A 15,002-nucleotide genomic window follows, 5' to 3' on the forward strand; every position below is an offset into this window, starting at 1 on the left:
ACTCATCACTTTGGGACTGAGTTTAGCAATATTGTACTAGATTGTGGGTAGTGTATATATTTGTATGTATCTCCTTTTAATATATATATATATATATATATATATATATATATATATATATATATATATATATATATATATATATATATTAATATAAAAAATAATCACTCGTGGTCTTAATTCTTAAAATAGCCTGATTTTAAAATGACCCTGAGACTCCTCTAAGGACCATGAGTAGTTATTTTTTAAAACTTGGAGGACGTCTCGTGGTCATTTTAAATTCGAAAGATCACAACTGGTAAAACTCCAATACTCGAGGACCATTGGAGGTATATTAACTCAAATCTAGAACCAAAAAAAAAAAATTGACTTAACACTTAGAACTAAATAGACCAAAATGTCCTTATATTTAACTTTATTTAAACATTTTTTTGGCATATGAATAAAAATAGTTATGCTACAATAATACTAGGACTAAATGAGATGTTTTGAAAAAAAAAAAAGAGGGACTAAAAGTGGACTGATACATTAAATATATGATAAAAATATGGAATTAACTCATATTAAAATAATAATACACTGACGTCAGGCATGACATACTAGCACGTGCGGTGTCAATCTACCGAACTCCTACCTACAAAAAGTGAACTAACATCTCGATATATCCTGCACGTATATTTTTCTCTTTCTCTTTTTTTAATAAAATAAATATATTTCTAAATATGATCCCCGGCTACCCTAGTCAGCATGTACTGTCAAACGGATAATCAAAATGGTCATGCCACAATAATGTTAGGATCAACATGGATACTTTTAAAATTACACTTATAAATCTAAAACAAAAAAAAATGACTTAACATATTATAGCAAATCCATTCCGTGCAACGTAGGGGCGAAAATACTAGTATGACAAAAATAGACGGACACCAATAAATATATGACAAAAATGAAATTAACTCATATTAAAATGATAATACACTAACGCCAGGCATGACATACTAGCACATGCGGTGTCAATCTATCGAACTCCTACCTACAAAAAGCGGACTGGCACCTCGATACATCCTGGCGTGTATATTTTTCTCTTTATCTCTTATTTAGTAAAATAAATATATTTCTAAATATGCTCCGGCTACCCTAGCTAGTCAGCATGTACTGTCAAACAGATAACCAAAAGTGGTCATGCCACAATAATGTTAGGACAAATGTAACATGGATGTTTTGAAAATGACACGTATAAATCTAGAACAAAAAAAAAAAAGAGTTAACATCTTATGGCAAATCAATTCCGTGCAACGTAGGGGCGAAAATACTAGTATGACTAAAATAGACTGACTAAGTATGTGTTTTAATTGTACTCAATTAATATTGTTGTATGAATGTATAGTATTTAATTGAAATATAATTAACTATATGGCTCTTAAATTCTATACTAAAATGGCAATTACTATTTAATTGGAATGACAAAATGATATTAATTACTCCCGTAATATTTTTACTACAAACCATAAAGTCTCTAAAACGCAAAGGACAAATATGGAAAGCAAGTTGGCACAAGTGAAAAAGGGAGTGGCAGTATCGAAATTGTTGTACTATATAGGGGCAAAAATACTAGTATGACTAAAATAGACGGACACTAATAAATATATGATAAAAAATAGAATTAACTCACAATAAAATTATAATACATTGACGTCAGCATGTACTGTCAAACAGATAACAAAAAATGGTCATGCCACAATAATGTTAGGACCAACATGGATGTTTTGAAAATGACACGTATAAATCTAGAACAAAAAAAACAAAAGAGTTAACATCTTATAGCAAATCAATTCCGTGCAACGTAGGGGCAAAAATACTAGTATGACTAAAATAGACGGACATCAATAAATATATGTAAAAAAATAGAATTAACTCACAATAAAATTATAATACATTGACGTCAGCCATGACGTACTAGCACGTGCGGTGTCAATCTATCAAACTCCTACCTACAAAAAGCAGACTAGCACCTCGATACATCCTGGCGTGTACATTTTTCTCTTTATCTCTTATTTAGTAAAAAAAAATATATTTATAAATATGCTCCGGCTACCCTAGCTAGTCAGCATGTATTGTCAAACGAATAACCAAAAATGGTAATGCCACAATAATGTTAGGACCAACATGGATATTTTGAAAATGACACGTATAAATCTAGAACAAAAAAAAAAAAAGAGTTAACATCTTATAGCAAATCAATTCCGTGCAACGTAGGGGCGAAAATACTAGTATGACTAAAATAGACTGACACCTATAAATATATAATAAAAAATATAATTAACTCACAATAAAAAATAATACATTGACGTCAGCCATGACGTACTAGCAAGTGCAGTCTACCGAACTCATACCGACAAAAAGTGAGCTGACACCTGATACATCCTGACGTGTATGTTTTTCTCTTTATCTCTCTTTTAATAAAATAAATATATTTCTAAATATGCTCCGACTACCCTTGTCAGCATGTACTGTCAAACGGGTTTAGATAATATTTACTCGAGCTCAAAAATTAGTGAATGGACAAATACCCTAATTAACCGAGACAAATCACACTAGAAAGAGCTTGTGCGACGTGCTCGACCAAGAACGTATTGTTAAGAATTGAACTCAATGACCTTCCGTACAAGAATCATGATCCACCTACCCTGCTAGGCTGTCACTGATATGATAAATCTAATACTTAATTATGAAGTATGTGTTTTAATTGTAATCAATTAATATTGTTGTATGAATGTATAGTATTTAATTGAAATATAATTAACTATATGGCTCTTAAATTCTATACTAAAATGGCAATTACTATTTAATTGGAATGACAAAATGATATTAATTACTCCCGTAATATTTTTACTACAAACCATAAAGTCTCTTATTTCCAAAAAAAAAAAAAAAAAAAAAAAAAAAAAAAAAAANCAAAAAAAAAAAAAAAAAAAAAAAAAAAACCATAAAGTCTCTTAAAAACGCAAAAGACAAATATGGAAAGCAAGTTGGCACAAGTGAAAAAGGGAGTGGCAGTATCGAAATTGTTGTACTATATATTGAGACAGAGAGAACACAAGAACATAACAGCCAGCCATGTCTTCCTGCATTTCTCAGCTGTAGGAGTTTTGGTTGGGTTTTTCTCTCTCTCCCCACTTTTTTTCTACTCAAAAAGATTAAATCTTTAGTGTTTAATCGGAGGAAAGGAGTGAGAATGGACGGTGGGTCGTCGTTTGGGGATCATTTCAAAAGAACGGCGCCGGAGGGTTCCCGGAGCGGTGGTCGGAGAAAAAGCAGAGGCGGCGGCTCCGCCGCCGCCGGGAATGAGGCGAAGAAGAAGAAAACGCCGCAGAGAGGAATGGGGGTGGCTCAGCTTGAGCGCCTCCGTTTGCAAGCGGATCATCAAAGATTGAAGATGAATAGTAACAATAATCCTCTGAGCGTTAATGTAACAGTGCCGGCGATTGTTCATCACGCGCCGCCCATCGTGTTTTCCCCCGCCGCCGCCTGCGGCGGCGGCGGGGCGGCGATGATCAACGGCGCCGCCGCCATCCCTTTTCAGTTCCCGCTTTCTGCTGCGGCTGCTTCTTTGGGGGGTTCCCATCATGATCTGTACGGATTTGGGAATTATTCCAATCTTTTCCATGCTGGGAATGTGAAGGAGAACTCGAAAGAGCTCTCTTCAACACCAAATTTCACCTTCAACCCTCCCCCATCTCTCTCTGATCATCACCATCAAATCTGCAATGTTTGCCACAAGGTCTGAAAAAACCTTTTTTTATTCTAATCCCCATTTTAAAAAATGTTAGTTTAACATATCTATCTATCTATCTATCTTTGTCTCCTTAGAAAAAGCGAGGGAATGATGGAAATCTGGGCTACAATCAATGGGTCAACATCATTGGAGAAGAAACTCAAGAATATCCCAATGGCTTCAACCCCAAACAGTTCCTTCATGTGGGTTTTTCTGACAAGGTAAACACTAATCTCACCTCCACCCAAAAACCATTTCTTTTGTGTTTGTGTGTTTCGAGTCTTTATCTGTCTAACGATCCCGCCTGTTCCTGGAGCTGGCCAAGGGGAATCGTCATGGGGATCGAACCAGATTTTCTCGAAATTTCTTAGCTTGCTTGCCAGTTGAGCTATTTGATTGGATTAGTTTTTCTTGATGCTTTAATTTGATACCCAGAATTAATGGAGTGATTTGTAGGGATTGATGAAGGGGAGTTGTTCATCAGCAGCATCAAAAGGGATGAAAGAGTATGAGTTTTTCCCTGCAGAGAGGAACAGTTCTGAGGATGATGATGATCATGATGTGGTGATGATGAGGGCTAGTGGTGCTTCAGAATCTTCTTCTCCAGTTGCTGTTGTAGCTGCTGCTGCCATGGCTAGTAGTGGTGAAGCTTCTTTTGATGCTTCTAATTCATCCACCACTACTACTACTACAATTGACCTGTCCCTTAGGCTTTCTTACTAGCTAGCTAGGGTTATAGTAGCCATCAGATACTGAAAATGAAGAAGAAGAAATTAAATTAATGAAACCTTGTTTTTTTTTTTGTCTTTTCACATTTGGGTGAAATGCTGTTTATCAAGACCCGAAAACACTGCTTTTTCTTTGCCCTTTTGCTTGTCAAACTATTATCATTCTCCAAATTGGAGCAATACAGTTTCTGGTCTTTTGTCTCTCTCTCTCTCTCTGCAAGATTTCTGTCAGTGAGATGCTTTATTATATATGGCTCACCTTTTCTGTTCTTCATCACTTATATTTACCATTATTTATTTATCATGGAATGGATATTCATCATTTTTATTTTCCCTATATATCTATTTGTCATCATCTGCACCAATGTCGTTGTGAATTGCTTGATCTTGTAACCTAGCCAGCCTTAGATATATATGTACATTCATGCACTAATTTCTTGATGTTGTGGATCATCTCCAATCTGTTTGAGTCGCTTAAACATGGGATTAAGAGTGCTACTGATCGAGACGTATCCAACAAAAAGTTTGGAAGAAGACGAAAGTTTTCAATACGTAGCAGTGGTAGTTTTTATGTGGATGGTCTCTGATCCGTTTGAGTCACTTAAACATGAGATTAAGAGTGCCGTCGAGACTTATCCGACGAAAAGTTTGGAAGAAGAAGAAAACTTTCAATATGTAGCAGTGGTATGTGGATGGTTTCTGATCTGTTTGAGTCGCTTAAACATGGGATTAAGAGTGCTCCCGAAACTTATCCAACGAAAAGTTTGGAAGAAGAAAATATGTAGCAGTGGTGGTTTACAAAACCCTAGCTTTAGGTTCTACTAAAAAGATTAGACTTTGAAATTTTTTTTATCTATTAAATATATATAGAGAGAGAGACATATATGTAGAGAGAGAGAAAGGGGGTTTGCCTAAATAGGGTTTATTTGTATGGTTTAGGTGCTGAAACACAAGGAGTGCAATTCAGAACTTTTCTGTTTGTGGAAGTCAAGAAACCACTAAAGGGATGTTTTTTAAAGTAGGTCCAAAAAAGTTCATCTTAAAAGCAGCCTACTCACTTCTCTCTCTATATATATATCAAGCAAGCATATATACTGGTGGTATATATGCATAGAGAATGACATGGTTGTTGGTTGATAGGGGTGGTGGCACTGTGGCAGGCAGAGCTATAAAGGGAGGCAGGCAACTGCACAATCTGTACTGAGTAGGATAGTATAAACTCAGATTCATCTCAGCAACACAAAACTAGCTAAACCCCATCTAAACTTTCTCATCTCCAATTCCTTTTTAGTGGAAAAATGGATTCTAACAATAAAACCAACAATTTTTTTTTGGAAAAAAAAAAAAGAGAAAGAATTAGATTCAAATATGAGAGATCAGTGTTACAAATAAAGTTAGGTGGGTTACTAAACAACTCCATACGATCTCCATTAGAAATAGAGTGACGAGCTAATAAGTGGGCAACTCCATTCGCAGAACGTTTATTACATTAGCAATTTGAAACAAATACCACCAACATTATATTCCACTACCTGTAAGTGTTACCTCAAGCGGAAGAGCTGGTTTTGCTCACTTAAACATGAATTTCTGAGTATGAACAATGGCTCAAACAAGACTCGACCAAACTAGACTAGAAGATCAGAAATGATGTTGAAAGGCGTATGAGTCAATGATTCTGGAAGTTTGAATATATATGGGCTCGAGCAAGATCCAGCTAAATTAATCTAATCTTGTGAGATATGGATCAATGCTTATACTGTGGATCAGGGTTCAAAACATAGTTAAACTAGTCTGACATAAATAATGTTGGAAGGGATCGAGTGACTCAAGTATGATGTTGGAACTTGAAAGTTTGAAATGAGCTTGAACGAGACCTGCTAGATTAATCACGGTAGTTATATTTTGGACTATAGCCTATTTTACAAGATGGGCATGTGATATATGTTTATTTTTAGTATAATAAAAGTTAATTTTTGTGTACTATAATTCATTAATTCTATAAGATCATTTTGACCTAAAGTATACAAGCGAACTTAAGTACACTAAACTAAATGAACTTATATCAAAATATTATGAACTTGTATGAGTGCTCACCATATAATATGGACTCGAGTTCATAATATAATTTGCTGATTAATCTAATCTCATTGGATATAGATATGAGGCAATTTATACATTGGACCAGGATCCACAATGTTTGCAGTTAACAGATTATGTTTATGTAAATAAAGTTGAAGACACATAATATATTAACTAAATACATATTAACTATAGGCACATAATATGCCGTCTCCAATTTATTTACAACACATAATCTATTAACTGAAAACATATACTGAGTAGTATGTTAATTTTTTTATTGGGCTGAGTAGACAGGGCCGATTTGAGATGACAGAGATATTTTGGAATTGGGTCGGGTTTATAGACAGTGAGGCCCATTAATTTTCAGCTTTGAGCACGCACGCAATGAAGTAGCCATTTTAGTGTTGGGAGCGAAGGTCTCATTTCCTCTCATCTGTTTCTTGCAGAAGTCGAAAGGACGGAAAATCAGTCAACGTTAAGAAAAACCCTAACCCCCACCCGGGAATTCTCCAGAAAATGCAGCATAATCAGGCGAACTCCTCCGTGGATTCCGACCTCCCGCGTCTCGCCAATATCAAAGTCCGGTCGTCGTCTCCGCGATTTCCGCCGCCGACAACTCCTTCTTCTACCGAAACGCCGACCGCCGGAGCTCAGCGAAGGATTGGCATCGCCGTGGACCTCAGCGATGAGTCCGCCTTTGCCGTCAAGTGGGCGGTGCACCAGTACCTCCGCCCTGGCGACGCCGTGATTCTCGTCCACGTCCGCCCCACCTCGGTGCTCTACGGCGCCGACTGGGGATCGGTTGACCTCTCCATCGTCGACACTGACAACGAGGAGTCGCAGCAGAAGCTGGAGGACGATTTCGACACTTTCACCATCACTAAGGCCTCCGATCTGGCTCAGCCGCTGGTGGACGCGCAGATTCCGTTCAAAATCCACATCGTAAAGGACCACGATATGAAGGAGAGGCTCTGCCTCGAAGTCGAGAGGTTAGGACTCAACGCCGTCATCATGGGGAGCCGTGGATTTGGAGCTACTAGGAAAGGAAACAACGGCAGGCTTGGAAGCGTCAGTGATTACTGTGTTAGGCATTGCGTTTGCCCTGTTGTTGTTGTCAGGTATCCTGACGAGAAGGATGCTGGAAATGCTAACGCTGAACCTGTGATCTCTGTTGCATCCGTGGCAGAGGAGGAAGACGAACCAGAGTACCACGATGCACATGATGATCGCAAAGGTATCTGAATTGCTACATGTTTCCTTATGATTATTATGATTTAATTCGGTCTTTGGATGATGATTGCATTAGTTTCCAGTAGTGATAACTGATAAATGATCATTAATGTTGTATCTTAGTATCTTTAATTACGTACACAATTCTATGAGCAAATTATGCTTTCCTGTTATTTCTCTATGATCTGCAGCATGGCTAGTAGTTAGCTCAATGAAGCAAGTGGATTATAAAATAGTTATAATTGTGTTAATTGGACAATTGATGGCTTTGATGCAGCTTATCCGCATTTACCTATGGATTTTTAAATTCATATGTTTCCTTAAATGAAAGAAAAAATAGTTTTGATGTAGCATCTCTGATCAAGCCGGAAGAAGGATGTTTTAAAGAGAGGTTTTACTTGCTTCCCTGCTTGTGTAGTCTGCAGCGTTGTTGCTGACAGTTTAGGATAAACCCCCCATTGTGGCACATAAACAATTTCAAATGAATGCATGTGCTAAAATTGGTTTTCTTGTAAGTGTGGTAACTTCTAGTGGGATTCATTTCTTTACTATCGAAGTGAACATGGAATTTATACCATTGAATTTTGATAATCTCTTTATACTGAAAAGATGCCCAGAAGCTTTCATGTTCTATAATTGATCTTGAAGTGAAAATGGAATTTATACTCTATTCCATTCTGAGTATCTCTTTATACTGAAAAGGGGTTCAGAAGCTTTCTTTATTTTTAGGATATAGGCATATTCCTTGAACTACTTGAGCCAAAGGTCATTCTCTCTCTCTCTCTCTCTGTCACGCGTGTATTGCTCTTTGCTTGGCATTAACTTTTTTTTTTTTCCAACTTTCTGTTACCTATTCTATCATTTCTCATTGTGCCATGGCTTGTGAACATATCAAACCTTATGTTTCCATTTTTAAATTACTTATAGCATTTATTTAAGTTCTTGTCTAAAGACCTTGTTGCACCTATTTTGTTATGACAGATTCGTGATTGTAATTTGGAGCTCTGCTCATTACATCCTGTCTTGGCTGAGGGTGTGTATTTTTCCGTTCTTAGTCTCCTTCTTGATGAATAATTTCCGCCTCCTCGTTTGAGGATAAAAATAGTTTCTTATCCACCCCACCACACACACAAAAATTCTGGCATTGCTCTGTGATTATTAAGCATATATGTCTCTGATATTTATTTTTCGTGTTCTTTTTTGCAGCGCCAAGTGTAGAAGGACACGAGTCTACAAACTATAACCCCGTTTTATGATGCGTAGTCGCTAATGAGTCTTGCAATGTATGAATGTCATCCTATGTAAATGAAACCTGGAAACTCTTCTGTTGAGTCTTGTATTCACAGTTTACCTGTGTGAACTGTGATAAATGTATCGTTTGGTATTTTCGGATCAGCATCATTATGATGCTGCAACTTCCAAATTTCTGAATGTGAATTCCATATTTTTATATCTCCTACTTATTCTCAGAGACAATTACATTATTGAATCTATGATATCTATATTTACAAATGCCAATTCAGTTTTGTTAGTTGTTACAGAGCAGCTGGAAATCTGAGCTATCTAGCTTCCATAATGGTTAATGACAGTTCATTTTCAGAGACCAATGTTGAACCAGTCGAGTTTGAGCTCCTCTCCACGAAGAAACCAGGCTGTTTAGGCTGCGGCAGCCGCACATCCTTGTTCCCCATCATCGAAACCACTGATGCCACCGTCGGCCGGTCATCGGGGGCTTTTTGAACACACAACAGCCCTACCTGAATGCATCTCACCACCTCAAATTCTACATATGATGACTTTTCCAGGTATTCATCTATCAGCTCCACTGCCCTGCCTTTGTTCCACAATATCCATGCCTGACATACAATGTTAACTGGACTAGTTAGAATATAGGAGAAAAACTCGATATTTGAAAATTGAAGAATTGGAGTAAATGCAGTCTTATGTTGTGTCTTAGGAAGAAGGAAATGTATGGTTTGGTGCTTACATGTCCCAAGAGATTATGCAGATGATCTGAGTGACGAAATGTTTGATTCTTTTTGCCGCTCACTAGTTCCAGTATCAACACACCTAGACTAAACACATCTGACTTGACTGAGAATTTCCCGTCAACTGCATACTCTGGAGACATGTAACCGCTGCAAGAGTTTGAATTAGTATACTAGTTCCATAGCTTCCGAATGAATTACAAATTTGGATAAAGAACTTACTATGTTCCTATAACTAGTCTCGTTTTACCCTCTGTTTGGTTTAGGTCCATGATTTTGGCAAGACCAAAATCAGAAATCTTTGGACGGAAGTTGTTGTCTAGTAAAATATTACTAGCTTTAAGATCTCTATGAACAATTCTCAACCTCGAGTCCTGATGAAGGTAAAGCAGTCCACGCGATATTCCCATTGCAATATCAAACCGGCGCTGCCATGTAAGAACTCCTCTTCGCTCTGGATCTGCAAGCCATTTAAGATGATCATCATAACTAACCCATAAGTTATCATCATCAGATCTATAGAGTGAAAATTTTAGACAGTACCAAAAATGAAATGGTCCAAGGAATTGTTTGGCATGAACTCATAGATCAGCATCTTCTCTTCTCCTTCAAGGCAACAACCTAGAAGTTTTACAAGGTTTCTGTGTTGAAGCTTGGAGATGAGAGCCATTTCGTTCTGAAGTTCTTGTTTTCCCTGTAAAGATTGCCTTGACAGCCTCTTCACTGCTATCTCTTTTCCTTCTGCCAACTTACCCTAAAAGTTCAACCTTTTTACATTAATTAACCTACTTACCTACATTTCTTGCTAACCATAGCAAAAAAATAAATATTGGATTTTTGTCTTCCAAATACCTTATAAACAGCTCCAAATCCGCCCTCTCCGACCATATTGTTGTTAGAGAAGTTATGGGTGGCAGCTGAAACTGTAGCTAAATCAAACATTGGACACTCCATCTCTTCATCATCATACAAATCTCTTTTGCTCCTCCTTCTATGGAGTCCACACCACACCAAAAAGCAGAGGAGAAGAAACCCTATAACTGCAGATAATGCAATTGAAATTGCCATAACTCTTTGTTTCTTTTGCCTCTTATCTGCAGCTGCAACATTATAATAACAATCAGTGAAATATGGTCCGACAGGTAGCTAATAATACCACCCTGAGCATTGAACAGTAAAATATGGTGTAAGGCTATCCATAATAGTGGATTATGGATAAGATTTTAAGAAAAATTTAGGTGAAGTGGATGAGAGAGGTTATGGAGAGAGAATAAGTGAGCTCCTCCGGCAAATTAAGGGTTTTTCGCAGATATGTGGTCCCACAGCAAAAATCAGCCAGTCACAACTGTGCCCAGCAGGCGCGTGCAGCAACTTGAGTTTGATTTTTTTATTTTAAATAAGCTTTGTTCCCCCCCCCCCCCCCCCTCTTTCTCTTCACTCCCATCTATGCACCTTCTATTTCCTAATCACACTCCTAAAAAAAAAAACCAAAAAAAAATAAAATTCACTAAGGGGTGACTAATAATACCAAACGAGCGAGCATTGAATAGTTACAATATATACCTATGTCTGATGCAGCCATTCTGACATATAATGGCTGATCGTTCTGGGAAAGCTCTCTCATATCAATGAGTTCATCAATATACATCAAGCAGCCACTCCCATCCCTGACATCAAGAACCGTGTAAGCAGTGCAAGAACAGTTCTGCAGACACATCTTTTCGCATTCCTTAAGATTCACAGTGGTGCTGTACCATGTCTTCCTAGAATCCGGCATTTTAATGCCGGAAAGTGTCCTAAACCCATCTTCCTTCCCACAACCCACCGGATTGTTCCTGACGCAGCCGCCGGACCAGTCGGCCTCGTTCCATTGCTTGGTGAACTTGGGGCGGAAGCCTTCGAGGCAGCCGCAGGGGGGCGAGTTGTCGATGTTGCAGGTGGCGTACGGCCCGCACAGGCCGTACCGGTCGCAATTATCGACCTGCACGTTCAAGTACACTATCCAGTTTTGTGTTCTTTCGATCCAGGTGAGATGCTGGACTTGTCCGTTTGGCATGATGACCTAGATTTTATAAATATAATCCATGAATTCAACACAAATCTAAATAAACTAACCACTTATGATCATTCAGTTCACTTTCACTATATAATTAAAGCCTTAATATATTTGATGTAGTATATACGAGTAGCACTAACTACGAGATATGTTATTAGGGTCGGTTTGGGTCAATGTCTCTTTACACCGTTTGCTTTTAACTTATGAAATTATAAATAGGTGACAGTGGGTTAGAGGCCTCGAACCTACGATTACCTATAGAAATAGCCAAAAGTTATTTATAGGGATGAGGATGAAACAAGTTTCGGTCATCCGTCATGTAAGGCACGTGGAACCCATGCACAGGTTTAGACTAGGGCCCAAGAGGGCTTGACCACGTGCCCTAATACTCTTGAGGGTACTGTATTCTATTGCTAGAATTAGGTCGGTAGGTTGGTTCTGATTTAAGTAGACCGGGTGCGATGATTATCCCACCACTTGCATAAGGTGCCCTCCAAAGGAGCTTGGCGGCTAATATTGTTGGGAAGATGATCACGAGGGGTCAGCAAAGGTCGGTCCGAGGTCTACTTAGTAGTGGGTCTGTTTCCGACTATCATTGATGCACGGCTATCAGAGAATAATCCCCATCATATTAATGAAAAAATGTTACATACCAGCCTGGTGAGGACGGACATGTTTTTGATGAGGTCGTAGGAGAAGTAGATTTCGTCGGAGGTGGAGACTAATTTGTAGGTGTAATACGTGTTTGGACGGGAAGCCACGCTGGAGGTGAAGGACCGGCCGTTCCAGGGCCCGGTACTGAACTCTATTTCCGAACCTTTCATCACAAACGCCTGCGTGTACCCGTCGGAGTTTAGACGGTTCACGTACTCGCCGGTGGACGGATCCTCCGCGCTCTTCCACGACGAGATGAACCACTCCTTCCCGGTAACTAAATTCTTCCCCAGCTTCATTCCCTGCAACAACGTGTCGGAAGGATAATCAAAGCTCTGCCACCCAAAACTCCGGTCATCGCCGGTGCCGGCGACGTCGAAGACTACAAGGTTTCCGCGGTCGGAGAGACGCGTCGCCGCGTTTTTCAAGGCTCTCGATGAATTCGCCGACCAAACCGTGCGATTATTGCCGTCGATCAAAATTAAAGTTCCGTTAGGGTTAAGGATTAGCCTGCCGGAGTTGCCTTTCACCGGAGAATCTCTGTTGGCCACCCACACCACCGTCCCGTGCGATATTTTCTTGTACCATATTCCCAAGTAGCGATTCTCCGGCGTACTTCCGGGGCTGAAAAACCCTAGCTCGAAAACTCCGGCGGGGGAAACCACCGTTTCCCCATCCACCAGGGCCTGATCGGGAGTGATAATGGTGTCTGCATACGTAGAAATCGGCATCATAATACCGCAAAAAAAGACAAATAATGCAAACATTTTCAGAGACTTTAATGAATCTTCTGAGATTCCTTAATTTGTTATTCTTCAATGATTTATTACCGACAATTGTTATGTCTGAAAGGATGTTTTTATGGGCGCCAAGAATAGATTTTTGTGTGCTTTTTCAAGCTCTAGAATGTTTCAAACAGCCTATGAGCTATATGGTCTCTGTAATGAGAATTCGATTTCCAGATTACCGACTGTATAGTAGTCGATGTCTGATAAAGGTCAAAAGTGGTCTCCTTTTACAATTTTGTATGTTTCTCTTCATATCCAGCTCAAATTTGGTACACATGTTTTGTATGATTTGCGAGTTACTGCATAAAAATAAAATTTTTAATGTATATTCATAGTTAGTGACTGCAAGTTTTCTTAATTAATCTTATGTAGGTATTCTCATTCACACACACACATATATAAGCTGGTATATATGAAACTTTAACTAGATTAGTTATATCGATCTCGTGGAAATATGGATATCAACGCATTACTGTATATATTTAATGCTCTCATTAGGTTTCCGAATGAGTATTGTTCTTGAGAGTGGTTTAGAACAATCTCGACATTACCAAAAAAAAAAATTTAAAGAGTTTTTTTTTTTAATTTTTTATTAAGCGTACAATACGAAGTGTGAACGCAATAAGATGTGGTATGCAATAAGAATTAAGCGTACAATGTGAAGTGTGAACTCAATAAGATGTGGTATGCAAAATTAAATGGTATATACGTTGACTAAAAATATTTAACAACTGTTTTACAATTTGACATAATACATTATGCTTAACCAATGATAACATTGATAAATTCATAAAGCCCGTAAGGGTAGCCCAAGTGGTAAGAGAGGCCGAGAGGTCGTGGGTTCGAACCTCAAGCCCTTGGGTTTGAGCTGGTCAGCTATGGGTAACCCCTTAATCCAAAAGATAAATTCATAAATATTCAAACCCTCAATTTTAGTATCATCACGTATACATAGAACAATCCAAAAACCATATTTTATATGTAGTTAAGTGTTTCAGAAGAGTTCTATTATATGTACTTTCAAATCTTACCCTATAAATTTTATTCCGTGACGGGTATTAATAAATTACTTTTTTCATGTGAGTCCCAATACAAGTGTCTACATCAAAATTTTCGGTGTAAGAGTAAAAAATAAGAATAAAAAATGAGAGTACATATAATATTTTCCATTCCAGAATACCTTGTGCCCCAAGTCCCCACATGTGTAATTGATAGATTTTTATTTACAATCAATACAAATTAATACTATAGTGTGAATCGAAATGGTAAAATTTTTCAATTCAGACTTGTATAGTAAAACTTCTTTGTATAGTAGTTTTCCAACTTATTTGCTGTTGGCGGCTGAAATTGTGACACATATTTAATGAGGCTGGGGACACAATAATGTTCAACATTGTCGGCTTTTGAATCCTTAATCTTGGGTGATATTTTCCTTGTAATAATGGATTTTGTTCCATCACATCAATGGAAACTAACCTAGGAATTAAGAACACATGCATATATTTTCTTGAGTGATCATGCGTGGTCGTCTGTTGTGCATTATATTCAAAATAAACCTGCTGTGTTTTTGAACAAAACACAACACTCATTGGCTTGATCCAACATTTTTCTTGATTATCATCAATTGAATCGATTGGTGCCGGAATAAATAAGGTTTTACTTTACTTTTAAAGTCTTGTTCTGTTGGGAGATTTGATTGCT

At 38.0% G+C, this 15,002-nt stretch overlaps 2 protein-coding genes across 3 annotated transcripts; one reads left to right on the plus strand and one right to left on the minus strand.

Moving 5' to 3' along the window:
* The first annotated feature begins 6,976 nt into the window (after nt 1–6,976).
* Nucleotides 6,977–9,267, plus strand: LOC116020019 (universal stress protein PHOS32-like). 2 transcript variants are annotated; one of them, XM_031260455.1, is made up of 3 exons: nt 6,978–7,819; nt 8,797–8,848; nt 9,022–9,267. In XM_031260455.1, exons 1-2 carry the CDS (start codon nt 7,102–7,104, stop codon nt 8,802–8,804), a joined length of 726 nt encoding a protein of 241 aa, XP_031116315.1. In that variant the 5' UTR covers nt 6,978–7,101; the 3' UTR covers nt 8,805–8,848; nt 9,022–9,267. The 2 variants fall into 2 exon arrangements, with proteins under 2 accessions (XP_031116314.1, XP_031116315.1); XM_031260454.1 differs by lacking the exon at nt 8,797–8,848 and having other exon boundaries at nt 6,977–7,819.
* Nucleotides 9,243–13,475, minus strand: LOC116020018 (G-type lectin S-receptor-like serine/threonine-protein kinase At4g27290). Its single transcript, XM_031260453.1, has 7 exons — nt 12,513–13,475; nt 11,367–11,865; nt 10,656–10,903; nt 10,347–10,557; nt 10,026–10,263; nt 9,803–9,953; nt 9,243–9,671 (listed from the first exon to the last, which is right to left on the minus strand). The coding sequence occupies exons 1-7, from the start codon at nt 13,278–13,280 to the stop codon at nt 9,375–9,377; spliced, it is 2,412 nt and encodes an 803-aa protein (XP_031116313.1). The 5' UTR covers nt 13,281–13,475; the 3' UTR covers nt 9,243–9,374.
* Between the last annotated feature and the right edge of the window lie 1,527 nt (nt 13,476–15,002).

Source organism: Ipomoea triloba, chromosome 5 (genome assembly GCF_003576645.1).
Source record: "Ipomoea triloba cultivar NCNSP0323 chromosome 5, ASM357664v1".
Taxonomy (NCBI): Eukaryota; Viridiplantae; Streptophyta; class Magnoliopsida; order Solanales; family Convolvulaceae; genus Ipomoea; species Ipomoea triloba.

What these genes read in the sequence shown, in the direction of transcription:
- LOC116020019 (XM_031260454.1), top strand. Translation starts at nt 7,102, where the DNA reads ATGCAGCATAATCAGGCGAACTCCTCCGTGGATTCCGACCTCCCGCGT. An exon ending in TGCACATGATGATCGCAAAG is followed by an intron (nt 7,820 to 9,021) that starts GTATCTGAATTG and finishes TCTTTTTTGCAG; the next exon opens with CGCCAAGTGTAGAAGGACAC.
- LOC116020018 (XM_031260453.1), bottom strand. Translation starts at nt 13,280, where the DNA reads ATGTTTGCATTATTTGTCTTTTTTTGCGGTATTATGATGCCGATTTCT. An exon ending in CTTGGACCATTTCATTTTTG is followed by an intron (nt 10,264 to 10,346) that starts GTACTGTCTAAA and finishes AATGGCTTGCAG; the next exon opens with ATCCAGAGCGAAGAGGAGTT. An exon ending in TGCATAATCTCTTGGGACAT is followed by an intron (nt 9,672 to 9,802) that starts GTAAGCACCAAA and finishes ATTGTATGTCAG; the next exon opens with GCATGGATATTGTGGAACAA.